This window comes from Colletotrichum destructivum, chromosome 7, assembly GCF_034447905.1.
Source record: "Colletotrichum destructivum chromosome 7, complete sequence".
NCBI classification, from domain to species: Eukaryota; Fungi; Ascomycota; class Sordariomycetes; order Glomerellales; family Glomerellaceae; genus Colletotrichum; species Colletotrichum destructivum.
This window is the reverse complement of record NC_085902.1, coordinates 317431-335448: the sequence shown is the minus strand read 5'-3', so window position 1 is coordinate 335448 and position 18018 is coordinate 317431. Positions and strand designations below refer to the sequence as shown.

The 18018-nt window shown below is 55.3% G+C and overlaps 6 protein-coding genes across 6 annotated transcripts; 1 reads left to right on the top strand and 5 right to left on the bottom strand.

Annotated features, from left to right (window-relative positions):
* Positions 1-4: 4 nt before the first annotated feature.
* CDEST_10631 (uncharacterized protein) lies at positions 5-193 on the bottom strand (the record flags this gene model as incomplete). The annotated part of the gene is made up of 1 exon (XM_062926787.1): positions 5-193. One exon carries the CDS (start codon positions 191-193, stop codon positions 5-7), a length of 189 nt encoding a protein of 62 aa, XP_062782838.1.
* A 284-nt stretch (positions 194-477) lies between these two features.
* Positions 478-3225, bottom strand: CDEST_10630 (Putative purine-cytosine permease, nucleobase cation symporter-1, NCS1). Its single transcript, XM_062926786.1, has 5 exons — positions 2613-3225; positions 2514-2536; positions 2101-2387; positions 1961-2040; positions 478-1841 (listed from the first exon to the last, which is right to left on the bottom strand). The coding sequence occupies exons 1-5, from the start codon at positions 2727-2729 to the stop codon at positions 654-656; spliced, it is 1695 nt and encodes a 564-aa protein (XP_062782837.1). The 5' UTR covers positions 2730-3225; the 3' UTR covers positions 478-653.
* A 3736-nt stretch (positions 3226-6961) lies between these two features.
* Positions 6962-8157, bottom strand: CDEST_10629 (uncharacterized protein; the record flags this gene model as incomplete). The annotated part of the gene is made up of 2 exons (XM_062926785.1): positions 7564-8157; positions 6962-7480 (listed from the first exon to the last, which is right to left on the bottom strand). Exons 1-2 carry the CDS (start codon positions 8026-8028, stop codon positions 6962-6964), a joined length of 984 nt encoding a protein of 327 aa, XP_062782836.1. The 5' UTR covers positions 8029-8157.
* Positions 8158-9831: 1674 nt separating this feature from the next.
* On the bottom strand, positions 9832-11403 carry CDEST_10628 (uncharacterized protein; the record flags this gene model as incomplete). Its single annotated transcript, XM_062926784.1, has 5 exons — positions 9832-9977; positions 10072-10139; positions 10205-10614; positions 10678-10727; positions 10788-11403. The coding sequence occupies 5 exons, from the start codon at positions 11401-11403 to the stop codon at positions 9832-9834; spliced, it is 1290 nt and encodes a 429-aa protein (XP_062782835.1).
* A 2791-nt stretch (positions 11404-14194) lies between these two features.
* Positions 14195-15103, top strand: CDEST_10627 (Putative enoyl-CoA hydratase/isomerase, ClpP/crotonase-like domain superfamily; the record flags this gene model as incomplete). The annotated part of the gene is made up of 1 exon (XM_062926783.1): positions 14195-15103. One exon carries the CDS (start codon positions 14195-14197, stop codon positions 15101-15103), a length of 909 nt encoding a protein of 302 aa, XP_062782834.1.
* A 53-nt stretch (positions 15104-15156) lies between these two features.
* Positions 15157-17499, bottom strand: CDEST_10626 (Putative major facilitator, sugar transporter, major facilitator superfamily). Its single transcript, XM_062926782.1, has 4 exons — positions 16826-17499; positions 16607-16711; positions 16145-16527; positions 15157-16005 (listed from the first exon to the last, which is right to left on the bottom strand). Exons 1-4 carry the CDS (start codon positions 17220-17222, stop codon positions 15334-15336), a joined length of 1557 nt encoding a protein of 518 aa, XP_062782833.1. The 5' UTR covers positions 17223-17499; the 3' UTR covers positions 15157-15333.
* Between the last annotated feature and the right edge of the window lie 519 nt (positions 17500-18018).

Genomic DNA, 18018 nt, shown 5'->3' with positions numbered 1-18018 from the left:
GCCTTTATTCCTCATTTTGACACGTTCTGGGCGTAACAATGCAGTCATAGAAACAATCTGTTTCCCTGACCACCATCGAGACCTCGTCCGGGTCCCAGGCCCAGCAGAAGACGGTCTGGTTGTCGAACAGCCGGAAAATCTCCTCCTGCAGGCGCAGGAAGGCCTTGGGCCCCTCGCCGTAGATCAGCGGCATGTTGATGTCGAAGAGGCCTGGGGGAGTGAGAGAGGAGGATGAGGATATATGCCGACTTGGGGTTTGATGTGCCTCCGCCAAGAGGTATTGTACTGTGTCATTTTTTGTGATGAACACAGCTATGTCCACCTAAAAGACAACGAGAAGAGGACCACACCAGGTTCTTCATGCGATCAAGCTGCAGCCCAGGGGGGGCTTGGTGAACGCCTGTTGTTCTCATCATCTCTCATCATCACTCATCATCACTTTTCATCACCACTCATCGAGCGCAAATCACAACAGCTTATATCTCCATGTAAAATCAAGTATAGAAATATCCTTGCTGCTTCTTCACTAAAGAAATATTTCTATGATCTCACAGTCTCAACAAATCTTTGCACAAGTGGTATCATCGAAAATCCAAACACACAACAACAACAACACCATCCTCCTCCTCCTCTTCCTCTCATACGGGCTCCTTTCAAATCCGCTTCGCTCCATCATCCATACCCTTGGAGTAACCAGTGACGGCCTCCTCGTCAAAATCCTGGCTGTCGGCGCCGTAGGCAACGCGGACGTCGTCGATCTCGTCTCCGACCTCCATCCACCTGTCGCTGCAGGCCGGGATCGGCGACAGCTTGCAGAGACCCCAGTAGACGCTGCTCGAGACGATGAAGCCGCCAAAGAAGTTGAGGTTGTAGATGTAGGTGGCCGCCACGGGCACGTCGCGGCCGATGGCGCCGGCGAACCCGACGACGTTGATGAGGATGCCGGCGATGTAGGCGACGTAGCCGCGCCAGTGGAAGCCGTAGGTGAAGTAGTAGGGCCCCGTCTTGCGCGCGTCGTACAGCTCCTTGATCTCGAGGTACCCGCGGCGGACGAGGTAGTAGTCGGAGCACATGACGCCGGCGATGGAGCTGAGGAACACGCTGTAGGACGACAGGTAGGTGGTGAACTGGTTGGACGAGGTGAGCAGGGTGTACGGGCACATGGCGAGGCCGACGGCGGCGCAGATGTACCCGCCGCGGCGGATGCTGATCCACCGGGGCAGCAGGGCCGTCATGTCGGTGCCGGCCGAGACGGAGTTGGCGGCGATGTTGGTGCCGAGCTGGGCGAGGGCGAAGGAGGCGGCGATGACGAAGACGCCGAAGCGCTGGGCCGAGCCGCCGTCGTCGATGAACCTCTCGAGCAGGTCGAGCGGGTCCCAGATCTCCTCGCCGTAGATGACGGTCGACGAGGACGAGACCATGATGCCGATGAAGGACGTCAACGCGAAGCCGACGGGGATGGTGATGAGCTGGGACCACAGCGCGTCGCGGGGCTTGCCGGCGAAGCGCGAGAAGTCCGGGTCGTTGACGATGAGCGTGGCGAAGTTGGCGATGGACGACATGACGCCCTTGACGAACTCCCACGCGAGCGCGCTGCCCTGCAGCTTGGCCGGCTGCCGGACGATGGGGCCGACGCCGCCGGCGCGGACGACGGCCCAGATGAGAAAGGCGACGCCGGCGCAGGGGACGACGTAGGACTTGACGGTGAACAGGTGGCGGATCTTGTGGACGGGGAACCAGATGGCTGGCAGCGAGCAGAGCCAGAAGATGAAGAAGGAGACCCAGTCGGCGGTGCGCGTGCCGGAATCCTCGGGGAACGTGTTGGGGATCTCGTTGCGGTCCTACACGTACACGTCCACGTTAGCTAAGAAGCTCTTTTCTTCTTCCGTTGATTCCTACGACTAAGTTGTCGTGAAGGAATCAGTGGAATATAGTGAGAGATGTCGTCGTCATCACGTACCCAGGACTTCCAGATGGACCGGATCATGAGATAGACGCAGTGGCCTCCAATGTAGGCCTGCACGCCGTACCAAATACACGCTTCAGGAGGTGTTAGCAAAACGAAGAAACCAATACCACTTCCTCGGGCTAGCAACTCACCCATGGCCGCCCGGTTGAAGACAGGCCACAGACTGCCCCAGATGCCGAACGAGGACCGGTTCACGACGGGGAAGCCGATGTGGTAGACGGCGCCGATGCGGCCCGTCAGGCAGATGAAGGCGCCGGCGATGGCGTAGCCGATCCAGACGCACAGCCACGACTGCCACCACGAGAGCCCGCTGACGATCATGGACGACGAGATCATCCACGTGTTGACGTTGAACGAGTCGGCGACCCAGAAGGCCACGAAGTTCCAGGGGCCCCATTGCCGTCTCTCGGGCTCGACGCTGGTTCGTCTGTTAGCATGGGGGTTCATCACGGACAGTACAGCCTGTACTGATTCTTTTTCTCTCCCTCACACTCTCTCCCTCCCTCTCTCTCCCTCTCTCTCTATCACGGGTCAGGTTACGTACGGTTTCAGGTCATAGTTCGTCAGCTACACGGCGCGCCCAATTGTCAGTTCAAGGCTCTCCCGACGTCCACACGAGTTCTCGGAGGCTGGCGGAGCATACCATCAGTTGCGCGCTCGTCAGCCCGGGCTCCGACTCGACCGCGAGCTTGTCGGCCCAGTACCGCCATTTCGAAGAATGGGCCTGCCCCGGCCGGCCTGTGGTCGTTGCGGTGTCCATGTCCGTCTCGGTGGGCGTGTTTCGTCACTCTTGAGAGTAAAAGCGAGAGATAGGTGCGGATTGTGTGAAGTCGATCGGGCGGCGCGGGTATAAGAGGCCGCAACCGTTCAAAAGACCAGGATCAACACGACAACACGCTGCGATGACGCTATGCACGTGAGGTTGCAAGGTGACACGGGGGGGGTCGTTATGATCCGGGTCGTGATCTGCACGCGGGATTGGAGCGCTGACGAGTGGCGATTCCAAGGTAGAGAGAGAGAGAGAGCCAGCGGGTGGATGAGTGAGTGGGTGGCCAGTGGGTTTGGTCTCTCGGTCGTTCAGCTGGAGTGAAACCGACGGAAGGGGAGAATCGTCTGATATTTATTGTTCAGGTACGGGTACTTGGGCCGGTGTCGCTCGAGATTATGATATGGGGAGAGACTTTGATAAAGAAAAACACGGAATCCTCGTCAGTCACTCTTGAACGTAGTAGCGTCGCGTGTCTGTCTAGCGGCGGCATCGACTGACGGGACGGGACCCGAACGCTGAACCCCCCACATCGACAAGCTCTTCAGTCTCGTCGGCAGAGACGAGATTGGGGTAGACTCTGAAAGGATTGGACCATATGAGCCATATGGGGAGGGGGGGGCGGCGGACCAGGCCAGGGACAAGACGAGACAAGACAAGACCAGACTGCACTATGAACCGCATCCGGGACAAGGGATGTGGCCGGTCTCGCCGCGATTGCAGCAATTGGCGAGGCCTCGAGGTCGAACAACGACGTCAAATCTGATCGAGTAAGAGGAGAACAAGCCCTGGGAGTCTCTCGTCTCTTTGGGTGCATCCCACATCAGCCATTGGTTCGTCCCGAGGAAATGTTCTTATCAAGCGAAAAGGGGGGGCGGGCAACCTTGAACGAGGAATAGCTCCCCCCCCCCCCCCATGATGCCTGTCCGGCTTAGGACGGGTCTACGGCTATCGACAGACAGACAGACACACTACTCTGTACACGACGTACCCATGAACCTCATGATAAGCCTAAAGTAGTTCCATCTGACATGGGGGAGCTTATCGTTGGCTCCAAAAACCCCGCATGCCGCCAAAATTCCATTACTCGATCTCATCGAGTCAACTACAAAATGGTGCGACTCGCGGCCACGGCTGGCTTGGGGCTGCCCTCCTACTCCTCCAGCAACCAAACGACTGAAAGTCTCTTTCTTTGCTTTGCCCAGATTGTATCTCTTGTCTCGTGTTGTTTCCTCCCTTTCCCCCCCTCTCTCTCCTCTCTTTCTCTACCACCATTCTCCATAGCTTTGCCAAACTGAGGCTCAGAACGCGGTCAACATGTCGTCAGTCTGGAGAAGAGAGGACCCTCTATGGAGATTTGGTTTGACGTCAAAAGGCAATTGCGTGCTTTGATCTGGAATCCCATCTCTCAAACGTCCTGTCGTCGTCTCACGGGCAGTTGAGAGTAACGCACCAAGGTAACTGAGGGCTCGGAGCCATTTCCCGCACGAAATGATACCAAACCCTGCAGCCAACCAACCGGTACTTCTTGGATTTGCCCCCCGTCCCTGATAAGCAGAGGCTTGGAAAGGAGCCACATCCAAGATAAGGACGAACCCAAAAAAGAGAAAGAAAGAAAAAAAAAACCCTTGGTTCCACCCCAGTTAGTTCCCTTGGCTTTAGTGGGAGGGGGTCTGGGGATCTCTTCCCTTGCGATCGACACACCAACACACGTTCCACTTATCTCCAGACCTCGCAAGAGGCGCACAAAGACGTATATCCCCGAGCCTGGGCGATTATCATCCGAGGGTATCGGGCGGTCTTGGTCTCCTGGCTTAGCTGGATACTAAGCCCAGAGAGAGGCGCATTTGATGTTTGTCTTCCTGTGCTGGCTAACCAAGCTTGATAAGGCCAGCCAGGATAAGGTCCTGGCCGCCGGCGCATCCTGAGCTGGGCTCCCTTGACGGCAAAAAGCCCTGCTGCTGGTGCAAGCGCAGCTGTCTGAATCCCCAGGGAACGGCTATGATTTCTGCTTTCTAAGACTTCAACCTTGCCTCTTTTTCTGGAATTGAAAAGCAAGATGAGCTGGCCTGAGAGATCCCGTCACAGTAATAAGGGGAGCGAGCGCGCGATGACCCGCGGAGGGGTCGCGACTCACTTGACGGGCGGAAAGCTGCATGGTCGACCCCCGATATGTTTCCCAAAAACCACGGGGCCGCCGGCCAGACGCCACCATGCAATAGAGTTTCGATTCCGGAAGTGGCCCCGTCAGCCAGCGCTCCTCATATCGTCTTGCGGTTGGCGATATTCTGTAGTGACGGCCAACTGGTGCATGATGTTCATCGGACTTTGATTTTCCTCCATTTCGTCCGTGGCTGGTCCAGCTAATTCTTTATGATAACGTTACAAACAGGTTTATCGCTTCCGACCTTCCCATACTCCCTAGGGAAGCAAGAAGAGAGTGACGATGGTGGAGACCCGAATTGCCTTTCCATTTCCCTCCTCCAGTACCTCTGTTCTCTGCTTCAAATCTTGCCAAAGGACTCTGGCAACGTTTTGGAGGAGAACGTCCAAGGCACAATCGTCTTCAGCGAGCTTCTTCTCCTGTAACTCGATCAATCTATGCTCGAGCTGGAACATTGATTGTCGGCCCTTGATCTACGTTCGATCGGTAGTTGCTGTCTAGAAAGACCCGGGATGATCACATCTCTCTTTGCAAGGTTGAGAAGCTCCAAGATGTCGTGCTCAGCCTTTGTAACCCTCTCCGACATCTGGGGATTCGGTGTGTCTCCGGGTGTCCTCTTCCGGGACATGTTGATCCAGGTAGGCTCTTTGGCGGCGAAAACGCATCCCCCAACCGGCTTTTGAAACGCCAACACAAGATTGGTCAACAGGCGAAGTCGGAGGTTCGTGTTACCGTTGCCCTCTGCTGTTCCGATGAAAGAGAAATGGATGTCCCAGGTCATCTCCCGCATCATCCTAACGGCCTGAAGAAAACGCTGGACCACCAGAACTATGGTGTCGTCACTGGACCTGTAGGCGTGGTGTTTTACTTCACGCACCCACCTAACGCATGGGTCACCAAACAGACCAAACACTTCGGAGGGCATGGAACGCTGGGTGTTGTTTCTGTCTATGTGGTCAATGGCGTCCCGCAGGTCACTATGCTCGTAATTCTGGCTGCACTCGGTGCAGTCCTGGAGAGAGGCATCTTCCAGTGCGCGGCACCAGCTTCTTCTCCGATAAGAGATGAACAAGAGACAGGCCCCTGCCTGGACTTTCTTGGCAACACTGTGTCCCGTACACTGGAAGGTTTCTCCGTGTACCTCCCGCAAAAGTCGGACGCAATAGAGCTATGGACTCTATTGAGGAGCTGTACAAGAGTCTGGTCTTTCTCGGCCATTGTTGTCTCATCATCATTCCAGTCCTGTCTCCAGGATAGAAATGAGACATGCGGCGGAGGCTCAAAGTTACCCCGAGAAATGGAGCTAATAGTCAAGCCGCTTCCCGACTGATGACCACCAACAGCGAGCATGCTCTCATAACCAGACGGACGGGGAGACTCTGCATCGAAGCTGTGCGGGAACTGCCTTGTCCGGTCATCATGACCTGAGCCTGATAAGAATCCAGATGGACGACGGATAGGGAGAGTCCATCTAAAATCTTGATTTCCCGGGGGCTCTTCAGTAATTATTGACTGCATGAGGGACTCCCTGGAATGGAATGCTGGGCAGCTCGGTTGTGATGCATTCCCGTGATAATTGTCTCCGTTAGGAACGTTGTCATCAATTGTGGCAGGGCGTTCCTTAATATTTGTCCCACGAGCACCAAACTACGTTGAAGTTCACGTTAGCTGCCATATTCACCTGGAGTCTTGCTTGTAACTCGCCTACTTCGAAACTCTGCGCATTGCCTCCTACACAATGGCCTCTTTCAAGGTCGTAAAGCTCTTGGCCGCTGGCGGAATCTGAACGGGCTGCGGAAGCGAGTGGTTTCTGGACGAGCGTGATAGAACTCAGCATCTTTCTGGGGTTAGTTCAGCTTCGGACGTTATCTCGGCCACCGGGGTAGGCGGGCGACGCGAATATAACTGTCAATGGCAGTTAGCTTTGGCTTGAGCTCTTTCTTTACTGCCATTCAAGTTGTGGATCAGACTCTACGCCAAAGACGAATCACATTAGAGCAAACGTACCTCTTTGTTGCCAGGAGGCTTTCTACCTTTTCACTCTTTTGCATTGGATGACTATCTAAACGTCCTTGATGGTAAACCTCAGATTCAAATTCGCAAATTCTTTGGCCGGGTCGTTGTTGAAGTCGAAGCCGTTGTAATGACCAAAAACTGCGACTTCGGTTATCTTTTTCAACCCGAGCGTCTCCTTATGCTGGATGAGCATCCAGGCTGTCCCGCTGCCGTGAACAGTCCCAAGAATAGCTTGGCCCTCCCGGCTGTCCATCGAAAACACCGCCTTCTTGTCCCAGCCTGGAACACGTTCATATTCCTTGTCTTTCAAAGCCTTTACAACAATGTCGTATGTTCCCTGGTGGGTAATGTGAGATCGGAAGATGACTTTGAGGCCTTTTGGGTCAAGCTTTTTCGCCTCACAGCCGTCTCGCCACTGGAAGTAGGCAATATCGGAAAGCGTGTCCAAGTCCGGAACAACCCCTTTTCCAAGTTCGCCCTTCCTATACGTAGGACTCTTGTTTTGGTCGAAAATGAAGGCCCCGGAGGCTGGAACCACCACGTTCGCGTAAAAACCTCTCGTAGGCTAAAAGGGACGAAATCAGCGGGACTCTTGGCGTTTCCAAGCATCAAATATGGGAAGAAGGGGAAACCTTCAAGGCTACTCACTTTTCTAAAGTCACCATCTTTAATGAAGTCTTCGTTGTGCCAGTAGTAGTACAAAGCGGATTCCGTCTTCTTTACTGGAAGATCCTCATCCTCGAAGGCTTTGTCAAGAACGTCGCGATAGGTAGGAGCGAGTGCATTCTCATGGTCGAAGGGGTACCAAAAGATGTATTTTCTCCAACCGTTCCGGGTCACGGCAACTGGGTTCTGGAAGGGGCTGGCGACGGAAACTCCATCGTTCTTCTTTGCCGCCTCCTCATCGCTTAGAGGGAACAGGTCCATGAGATATTGGCCCTTTTTCACACGGCCTTCGTAGTTGTTTTCAAATTCGGGGACCTTTATTTTGGCTCGCTCGGTGAGGACGTTGCTGGGCGTGGGTGAGGCGCCGATCAAGGTTGCGTGGATCAAAAATAACAAGAAAAAAGAACGCAAGCTCCCCGCTCCAAAGGAATGAATAGTATTAGCCATTACTGGAATTAGCCGCCAACAACTGATGAAATGGTGAGAGCAAAAGGATGGATGTGTAGGTCCTACGAAACAAGCGCGAGCCGCTGCGGCACAGTCTCTTCTTAACAAAACAGAACGGATCCGAAAAGCGAATGCAAAGGGGAGTGGAGTTAGTTTGTTTTCTTTGAAAGAGAGGGAAGGATAGACAACACACAAGTACAAATAATAACTTGGAACTCAAATTGATTATCCAGGGTGGACGGATGTACGGGTCCGTTCCCTTTCGACTAACACGCGGTGACGCCGATCTTGGCACTTTTCACATCGTTCATTTTATCCCACTTTACCAGGTAAGTAGACACACCTTTTGATCACCCCGCGGACTCCATCTGTAAAAAAAAAAAAAAAAAAAAAAAAAAAGAAAAAAGGCCAAGTTATTGAGGCCTCTAGGAGAATTGTTACTAAAATCATCAGACTAGATTATCTGACTAATTGAAGCTCTAAACCTGAGCCCGCCCTTCTCCAGTAGTGACCCTTCTTCCACTAACACGGACTACTAAGAAACACTGTGATTTACTTCCCACTGTTTACTCTTTAGGTTTGGAGGCGTTTTGAACAGGCGACAAGAACCGAACATTTTTCATTCCCCCGAGTTCTGAAGCTCTCCTGCGCGCCATTCCTGTGGCAAGGCTGCTGCAACCCTGTGGGGCCGGTGGGAGCATACGGTGCCGATTCAATATCAATCATCAATGCGTCTTTGGAGTGCCCGAAGAACCTCCACTCAGGATCGCCGTCGTTTTCAAAAACCGGGCAGCGTTTACCCCAGAACATCCATCCCGCGGGCCCCACAAAGACCGCAAGGGGGCCGGAAGGTTGGAAGGACTCAGTGACGACAGAAATCTACTCTGCTAAGGCGGGTTTTACAACCCCTGGCCTACAAAAGCCAGGCTGGGTTACAAGAGCGATAATACGCACGATATACCCCAATGTCCTTGGAGTGGACTTTCGTCAATCCTCATTTCCATTTACGGTGAGCCAACAATGGTTGTTCCTCAAATACCTCGACGCTACGGAATAGACGTGCACCGTACTCTGTCACCACTCCATGTGTGTTTTCTCTGTGACTTGCGATTATTAATCCCCGTGGGATAACCGTAGCTTGTGGATACTTCATGCAAAGCATCGAGCCGTCAAGCATATGACAGGAGAGATTTGATTGGGCGCATCGTCGTCGCACATGCTGCCGTCGCTTTCGATTTCGCTGGTACTATCATCACTGCCTCGTCGCTCGATTGAGACCGGTAGAACCTCGACCCGAAATGAAAAGTACCAAGCAGATCTGAAGGGGCTTGATGTCACAGCAGCGAACACAAAAGGGCTACGTATACCACCAAAAAAAATAAAAAATTGCACAGTGAGGTTGGAAAGGAGGGTGAAAGGGCGGAGAGTATGGCAATGTAGCGGTGGTAGTATAAAGTAACAAATATGATCATCACTTCGCTTCAGAAATTGTCTGGTTTAGGAGGACTGGTCCGACACATGACGTACACTATCTTAAAGCGGACAACTGCTGGGATCAAGACAATTTAGTAGCAAGCGCATGATTTTTTCAGTGATGCATTCATCACCCAAGTATCCCCAATTCAAAATCTAGACACTGCACTTCATACACAATGTTCTCTTAATGGTGGCATATCGTTTAACCGCTACCTGATCATTGAACATAGCCAATCTAGCGTTTAAGCTTCCCCCCGGCCACTGATTATAAGCCAACGGCAATCCTCTCAAAGACAAATTCATGGGTTTCTATTAAATAACTCGGGTTTACTGAAGGGTGACGGTGCCATCAGTAGAGTCTTCCATGAAGATGCCACCGAAGAAGAGCGCCTCTTGGATACCCGCGGGCTGGGGCGCGTTTCCGACGGCGTTCTTCTGCAGGGAGAAGTGGTATTCGCCGAGGCCGGCGAGGTCTGCATCTTGTTAGTCTGGCTCTCTCTCTCTCTCTCTCTCTCTCTCTCTCTCTCTCTCTCTCGCTAGATTGTGAAGGAAAAGGCAAAGACTCACCGTTGGCAACGGGCTCGGTGACCTGCTGAAGGGGAGCTTGGCCGGTGCTGTGGAACACTTGGACGGTGCTGTTAACCATGGTTAGTATGATTTCATCTCCGGGGGGACGGAGAGAGAGAGAGAGAACACCCACTTGGCGTTGAAGTCCATCTTCAGGGCAAAGTTCTCAAACTGGCCCTCGCCAAAGGGGGCGGAGAAGATCTTCGCGGGCGCCGGGGTGGTCTTGGAGTTGCCAAAGATGGCGATCTCGTTGCCGTTGTCGGCGCCGGTGCGGACGTCGACCTGGTGGAAGCTGAAGTCCTTGGACTCGAGGTTCATGATCTGGTAGTCGTGGGTCGCGTTGAGGGGCTTGGCCGGGTCGCGCTGCACGGAGAAGTGCATGGTGCGGACGCCAGTGACGGCGACGTCGTTCAGCTGGGAGCGGATGCTGGGCAGCAGGTCGGCGCGCCGGATGTTGGACTGCGCCTCGCCGCCCTGGGGGACGAAGACGGACTTGTCGTCGATGTTGATGGCAAAGGCTTTTGTGTTGCTGGCTTTATCGAACTGTGGAACGGGGGGAGGTGGTCAGCATGTTTCGCATCGAGGACGGAGGAGATGTTGGCTTACGAGTGACGCTTCTACTTCAGGGAAGGTGATGACATCGCTGAACTTGAGACCTAGTTTTCTTGTCAGATGGGTCGATGTGAAGAAGAGTTGGGGGCCCGGGTATCACTTACCGTCTCCCTTGACAACGGCGCTCTTGAACACGCTCTCGAGGACATTGAAGTCCTCGGGAACCGCGTCGGCCTTGATGCGCCCATCGGGCAGAACAAGGGCGCCGCCAGCAGCACCACCGGCACCGGCTCCGGCTCCGGCTCCGGCACCACCAGCTCCACCGCCAGCCTCAGCGGTGCCGTTCTTGCCAGCACCTCCAGCTCCGGCTCCGGCTCCGGCTCCGGCTCCACCAGCAGCGCCGCCAGCCTCAGCGGTGCCGTTCTTGGCAGCGCCTCCGGCCCCGGCCCCGGCACCACCTTTGTTCCCGTTCTGCTTGCCCTTGTCTTGACCCTTCTGCTTGCCGTTTTCCTTGCCGTTCTGCTTGCCGTTCTCTTTACCATTTTCCTTGCCGTTCTGCTTGCCGTTCTCCTTGCCCTTGCCGGCCTTTTGGTCGCCCTGGTTCCCGGCGTTGCCGGCGTTGCCGGCTTCGCAGCCAGCGCCGTTGGCGTTGTTGTTCTCGCTGTTGGCGTTGTTGGCGCCGCCCCTGGCCGCGAGGGCGGCGACGTTGCTGGCCGGCACCGGGTTTGATGCGACGGAGGCGGCCAGCAGACCAACGAGGGTGAGGAAAGAGGGCTTCATTTTGTGTTTAATGCTTTTATGGACTCGTCGGAACTCTGTAGAGAATGTAACGTATTACAAAAAAAAGGTGCGGGATGCCTCGCAAACGAATGGATGCAGAGAAAAGCAATGGCCGGCACTGCGTGTAAGAAAAAAGAAGGGAAGGTGAGAAAAATAAAAATAAAAAGAAAGTTGAGACCGAGTTGTCCAGAGAAGTGATGGGCTATCCTATCGTTCTCCCAAATGGGCTTCACTGGTGATGATATATACCAGCAGTTAGGCGCGTGGCACCCCATGCCATCGTTCCCATGCCATCCGGAGTTAGAGTTCGGAACTTCAGACCGCGTCTGCCCTCAGACTTGTGACGGAGCAATCCTTCCCCCCCTCCCCCCTCCCCTCCGTATGTGAGTCGTGCTGCCGTTTGACATGAGCGTGCGGTGGGTGGCCTGGTGTGCTGGGCGCAGGATGCCACACTCGGAGAGGGGAGGGGGAGGACCGATGCGCCGCATCGCGACAAAGCTGACACCTGCCGCGGGCGGCAAGATGGTGTGGTGTGTGAGGCAGGATTCAGGCCAAGGACGCCGGGAGAAAGTCTAATCATGACGCCAATGTGTCCATGATGGCGCTGGACTTCGGTTTCGACCAGTCGGGGATGTGGAAACCCGGTTGGTGGTGTTGAACAGGGTGGGCCGACAGCTCGAGTCAACGCGGGGAGTTTTGGCCAAGAGATTCAGGTTTCATTCCATGATGGGCTTCGTCTGGACGACGTATGGGAACATGGTTCCATGGATTCGGGCTCGGAGCCTTCGGACGGCGACCGCAATCCCATCTTCCGGGTGACGCATATTGTTGAGGCTTTCACAAAACCGATCGATACCATTCCCCTCATGCGGTAACTCTCACCTCATCCAGGTCACCGCGCATCCCGAGCATCCCACGGCGTTGGTTGAGCATTGCCCCGGTTTCGCCTTATGCGTGTTTTGGACAGGCGTGCTTCGTCAACGTCTTCCTAAAACGAGTATCAGAACCCCGTGAGAAAATAGCCGGCGGGTATGTCGAGGGAGACAATGCATGATCCGGGTGTTTCCACCACATACTATGGGCTCTTGTCTCTCGACATCTTGGCCTAGAACTGTCCCGGGCGAAGAGTTCATTTCATCGTGTCCCGTCTGATTGCAGTAAGGGCTGCTAATATGTTGATTGACACACTGGCGAGAGAACGGGATTACAAACGCCAGGAATTATAGGTTGATGGAATGGCAGTGTGTTTGTGACAAAAATAGACCAGCCAGACGTCTACAAAAGGTTGCCAGAATGCCTGGGGAAGCAAACGGAGGTCCTGTGTGTCAGACTGTCTGAGATACCGGCCGGCGGCTACTCCCTCTGTTCAATAATCCGACACGTAATGCCCGCAGTTTATGCTTTAAGGTTCTTTTTTCTTTCTCCCTCCAGACCCGTTCAAGATATGCGACACATTTCATCGTTGAAACGGTCATACAGCTTTAGTGGGAAGGGTGACAGCCTCGCGTTCAAAGAGGACCTAGTTTTCTTTGGACGTTCTCCAGTTCATCGAAACGCACCCTTTTTGGAATGCTTCAAGGTGTTTGTGCAATTACTATAAGGTCAAGCGAGAAAGCATGAATTAGACTTGGTAGTGACGGATATACCTCGCTCCTCAGACTGCCTGGCCTTTGTAAGCTTGTCAGGGTCTGGGGTGGCGGCATGTGGTTTTAGCTGGATGTTCAAAACTGTATCGGCGCACAGAGATGGTCCGGGGGGGGGCGTGGTTCACTCGAGGAAGTTGAAAGAGTGCAGTAATAGTGTCAGTGATTCGAACAGACTATGGCGTCAAAACAAGTGAGGGTTTCAATGACAGCAATGTGTTGTGGGAAATACACACTGGACAAATCGTCACTAGTAACCAGAATCAAGTGCATGAGCCAACTCAAGACTTCTCGTTGACAACAAACAGACGAAAAACAGTGGACCGTCAGTCACTCTTGAAGCTGGCAGATACGGGAAGCTAGAGGTGTCTTCATAGACAGACACGATCGGACAATTCCGGACGAACATGTTAAGATCTTGACACGACGGCTTGGCCGTTTTTCGGCGAGTCATTAATCAACTCGATACCTTGGATCTCACTCGAAGGGGTCTTTGGTTTTGAAGCCAAGTCGGCAAGCCTTTGAACCGGTGCCATGTGCTCAAACCCACGTAGGCATCCTCAACTAAGTCACAGATGAATGGGGTCCATCCGGGCCCAGTCACTCTCCTCCATCCCATCCCGGTGTGGTGCGCCGGCACTGAATCCACTTCCCGGCCTTCACCGATATACCTTGACACACCGAGCTTCACCGAGCCCGGTGTACCCCGCACGGAGCTCCATCCCCGGTTACTTGCAACGAGCCGAGGCAAATCGGCGATCGGTGAGTTCTGCCCCCGGACCACATCGTCATCTTAACCCCGGATATCCCCAACCCCCCACTGCCTCTCATCCAAGTTTGGCCAATGCACACCGGAGCTCATCGACTCTGGATATCATAGGCTACTACTCTGTTTGATTGCAATTGAGTCCTGGAAACCACTTGACCGCTCGACATACTTCCAGATTCCCCGACTTCCAGTCGCCACCCGCCCAAGACATCACCATTCACCCTTGAACCCCGGTGAGACTTGCGTGTTCCACTGCATCTCGAGTCGACTCCGCCTCCTCCTCCGCCTCAACCACCGGCGCACCCGAGCTTCACATCGCACCCTCTCGCATCTCATCCCTGGACGAGCCCCCCAAGCTCCCAACTCAACGCATCTCATAATGGCCCAGAAGCCAGCCTTCGCAACCCCTCCCCCGGCGGTCCCGGACGTCGACATCTCCTTCCCCCGGCCCCATGTCCTGCTCATCACCCTCAACCGGCCCCGCCACCTCAACTCCATCCCTTCAGAGCTCCATTACACCCTCGCGAGCCTCTACGACTGGTACGACGCCGAGCCGTCCCTCCGCTGCGCCGTCCTCACCGGCACCGGCCGCGCCTTCTGCGCCGGCGCCGACCTGAAGGAGTGGAACGTCCGCAACACGTCCGGCAAGCCGCCGACGCCGTCCTCCGTCGGCGCCGACCCGACCCCCGTCGTCGTCACGCCCTCCGACGCCCTGGGCAACCCGGGCGATAAGTGGCGCCCGTCGGCCGGCTTCGGGGGCTTGTCGAACCGCGGCGGCAAGAAGCCCGTCATCGCGGCCGTGAACGGGCTCTGCCTGGGCGGTGGCATGGAGATGATCATCAACGCCGACCTGGTGTACGCCTCGACCAAGGCCAAGTTCGGGCTGCCCGAGGTCACCATCGGCGTCATCGCCGTCGCGGGCGCCCTGCCGCGGCTCATCAAGTCCGTCGGCCGGCAGCGGGCGTCCGAGATGGCCCTCATGGGCCGGTCCGACTACACGCCCGAGCAGATGCTCGCCTGGGGCCTCGTGAACCAGGTCGTGCCGCCGGACTCGCTGATGGAGACGGCGCTGGGCGCCGCCGAGACGATTGCGCGGAACTCGCCCGACTCGGTCATCGTCTCGAGAGAAGGGCTCAAGAGCGGGTGGGAGCCAATGGGCCCCGGGGAGGCGACGGCGGTGGTCGACCAGGGCATCTACCGTCTGATGGAGGCTGGGGAGAACATGACGGAGGGGGTCAAGAGTTTCGTCGAGAAGAGGAAGCCCGTTTACAAGGACAGCAAGTTGTAGTCAAAGGGTGTGTATGATTACTATTTTTAACTTAATGGAAACAGTCCCCCCCTCTCCCCCATCCTTTTTGACTTTTGTAACGGTACTTTGACCGTTGGATATCATGACTTCTCCTCGCAGTGCATCTATCTCTCTCCCTCCTGCCAAATACATATCTCTCCGACCATATTAGAGAAACCCCTTCTCAACAGGACATTTCCCCAACTCATTCGACACATGTCACGTCCATCTCAATTAGGGGAGTCTTCCTTGTTCTCAACACGGAGGACTTTTCCCGAGCCCGACTCCGAGTCCTTCTCGTCGACGACACCCGTCCCCCCCTCGCCCGGGGTGCCCATGCTCGCCTTCCAATACAGCTGCACCTTGCCGCCCGTGAAGAGGCGGTCGATCTGTTCGAGGCTGAGGTTCTGGGTCTCCGGGTAGAAGAAGTAGATGAGGGGCACGAAGAAGGCGTTGAAGACGCAGAAGTAGACGTAGGTGCGCCAGCCAATGTTCCTGATGCTGACGGGGGTGATCTCGACGACGAGGAAGGTGAAGATCCAGTTGGAGGCCGTGGCGAGCGCGGCGGCGCGGGTGCGGATGGCCAGGGGCGCGTACTCGGCCGGCAGCAGCCAGGGGATGGCGAGCAGGCCGACGGCGAAGAAGAAGTTGAAGAGGAAGAGCATGACGATGGCGACGATGCCGGCGGGCACGCTGCCGTTGGAGACGGTGCCGGCGAGGACGGCCATGCAGGCGCACTGGCCGGCGGCGGCGAAGAGCATGAGCTTGCGGCGGCCGAGGCGGTCGATGATCCAGATGGGGATGAGGGAGGAGAAGAAATAGGCGATGCCGTTGAAGCCGGCGAGGAGCAGGGAGAGGCTGTGCGTCATGCCGACGGACTCTTGAAAGATGACGGGGGCGTACTAGATGGGTTTATAGTCATGTCAGACAGATTTCTTGTTGGCTCAGAGATTTTATGGAGGGCAGCGACTTTAGAAAAAGAAAAAGAAAGGGGAGAAGGGGAGAGAGAGGTGTTGATTAGTTAGTCAAGTCAGTACGTACGTATGTGATCAAGTTGATACCGCTTAGCTGCTGCATGAACTGGCCTCCGATACCCAGCATGGTGCGGTAAAAGAACTTTTGGTCGCCGTTCTTGAACATCATGCGGAAGCTGCCGGCGTTGGCGGCCTCGCGCTCCTCGCGGATGGCGGTCTGGATCTCGGCCAGGTTGCGCTCCAGCTTGGGCTCGGTCTCGCTGATGGAGCGGGCGTCGCGCTCGACGGCCCAGAGGACGTGGCGGGCCTCGTCGTGGCGGTCGTGGGCGATGAGCCACCGGGGCGACTCGGGGAGGACGAGGACGCCGAGGAAGGTGACGACGGCGAAGAAGATCTGCAGGGCAAGAGGGAAGCGGAACTGGGCGTCGTTGGCGATGAAGCTCATACCGTCTGTGTGATGATGATGATGATGATGAGTTTCTTGTGACTTTGAGACTTTGCTGCGAGATGGGTGTTGATATCAACTTACAGTCAACCCAGTAACTCAGGGCAACGCCAAAGATGTTGATGGCCAGTTCGATGGCGAGACCACGGCCTCGGTTGTCCGCCTTCATCAGCTCCGAATGCCACACGGCTGCGTCCAAGTAAGTAAGGGGATTATTTATCTCACACCCTGATGAGCTCTAGAGAGAGCACACACAGAGAGAGAGAGCTGTAGAAATAGAGAGAAGAGGGCCAAGAAACTTACGGATGGTGCTCGTGTTCATTCCGTTCCCGAGACCAGCGACAATGCGGCCCACAATCATCTGCGGGATACCAAAGGCGGCGGCCTGCAGGGCGGCGCCGATGCTGAGGACGACGCAGCCGATCATGATGCAGCGGCGGCGGCCGAGGCGCTCGCCGACGAGAAGGCAGAAGATGGCGCCGAAGAAGCAGCCGATCTCGTAGATGGCGACGACGGTGCCCTGCAGCGAGGAGCTGCCGCCGCCGCCGTTGGTGGTGTCGATCTCGGGGAACGTGCGGGTGAAGGCGTAGCCGGTGAGCAGGCCGGACATGACGCCCTGGTCGTAGCCGAAAAGGAGGAAGCCGGAGCCGGCGGTGGCCGTGATGGCCCAGTTGAGGGGCCTGCCGACGAGGATGGTCATGATGGGGGTAGTGCTGTTATTGTTATTGTTGTTATTGTTGTTATTGGTTTACAACTTGAAGTTCAGTGGGCGCGATGGGAGGTTATTCGCAGACGAATCCCCAAAGTCAAGAAGAGAATGAGACGACTGAAAGAACAGACCACCCTTTCACGACGAACGACGACGAGGAGGAGGAGGAGGGGTGGGAGTCAACGGTTGCTATATGTGCAGATCCGGAACCATGCCATGCAACGTTGAAGTTGAGGAAGCATATGAGACGACGAGGTTAGGATTGTTAGAATTGTAAGTACTTGGCTCACCCTCGATTGTTTTTTTTTTTTCTTATTTTATTTTCCTTCCTAGCCCCCTTAGTTTCCCCATCTTATCGTTCGATTTGGTGCAAAAGCAACGTCATTTGATTGCTTGCAAAACCTTGGAGAGAAGGGTGTTAGTGTGTCAAATGCCGCCTCTTAACCCCTCTCCCCTTCCCCCCTCCCCCACATCAACTCACAGGGGGGCGCTCGAACTTCAGCGCGGGGACCCCAGGTACTCCATCCAGATCTAGGGCAGCAGTAACAACGAGTGAGTCGGAGTCAAAGGGGGACCTCTGCAGGCTGAACGCGTGGTTGCCGTTGGCAATTGGAGGCGCATTGCTGCTCACAAACGAAAGGTCAAGCGAGGGCATGGCATCCCCAACACTGACTCGCAGCGTCGTTACGGCCCGCGGGGGGGGGGGGGGTTTGCTCGCAACGTGCAGGGATGACGGGGGGAAAGAATTTTCTCCCTTGAGGCTTATTCTACTTGCGAGTTTACCACA

What these genes read in the sequence shown, in the direction of transcription:
- CDEST_10626 (XM_062926782.1), bottom strand. Translation starts at nt 17,222, where the DNA reads ATGACCATCCTCGTCGGCAGGCCCCTCAACTGGGCCATCACGGCCACC. An exon ending in AATGAACACGAGCACCATCC is followed by an intron (nt 16,712 to 16,825) that starts GTAAGTTTCTTG and finishes ACTTGGACGCAG; the next exon opens with CCGTGTGGCATTCGGAGCTG. An exon ending in GTATCAACTTGATCACATAC is followed by an intron (nt 16,006 to 16,144) that starts GTACGTACTGAC and finishes AAACCCATCTAG; the next exon opens with TACGCCCCCGTCATCTTTCA.
- CDEST_10630 (XM_062926786.1), bottom strand. Translation starts at nt 2,729, where the DNA reads ATGGACACCGCAACGACCACAGGCCGGCCGGGGCAGGCCCATTCTTCG. An exon ending in TGACGAGCGCGCAACTGATG is followed by an intron (nt 2,537 to 2,612) that starts GTATGCTCCGCC and finishes CGCGCCGTGTAG; the next exon opens with CTGACGAACTATGACCTGAA. An exon ending in GGTCCATCTGGAAGTCCTGG is followed by an intron (nt 1,842 to 1,960) that starts GTACGTGATGAC and finishes GTGTACGTGTAG; the next exon opens with GACCGCAACGAGATCCCCAA.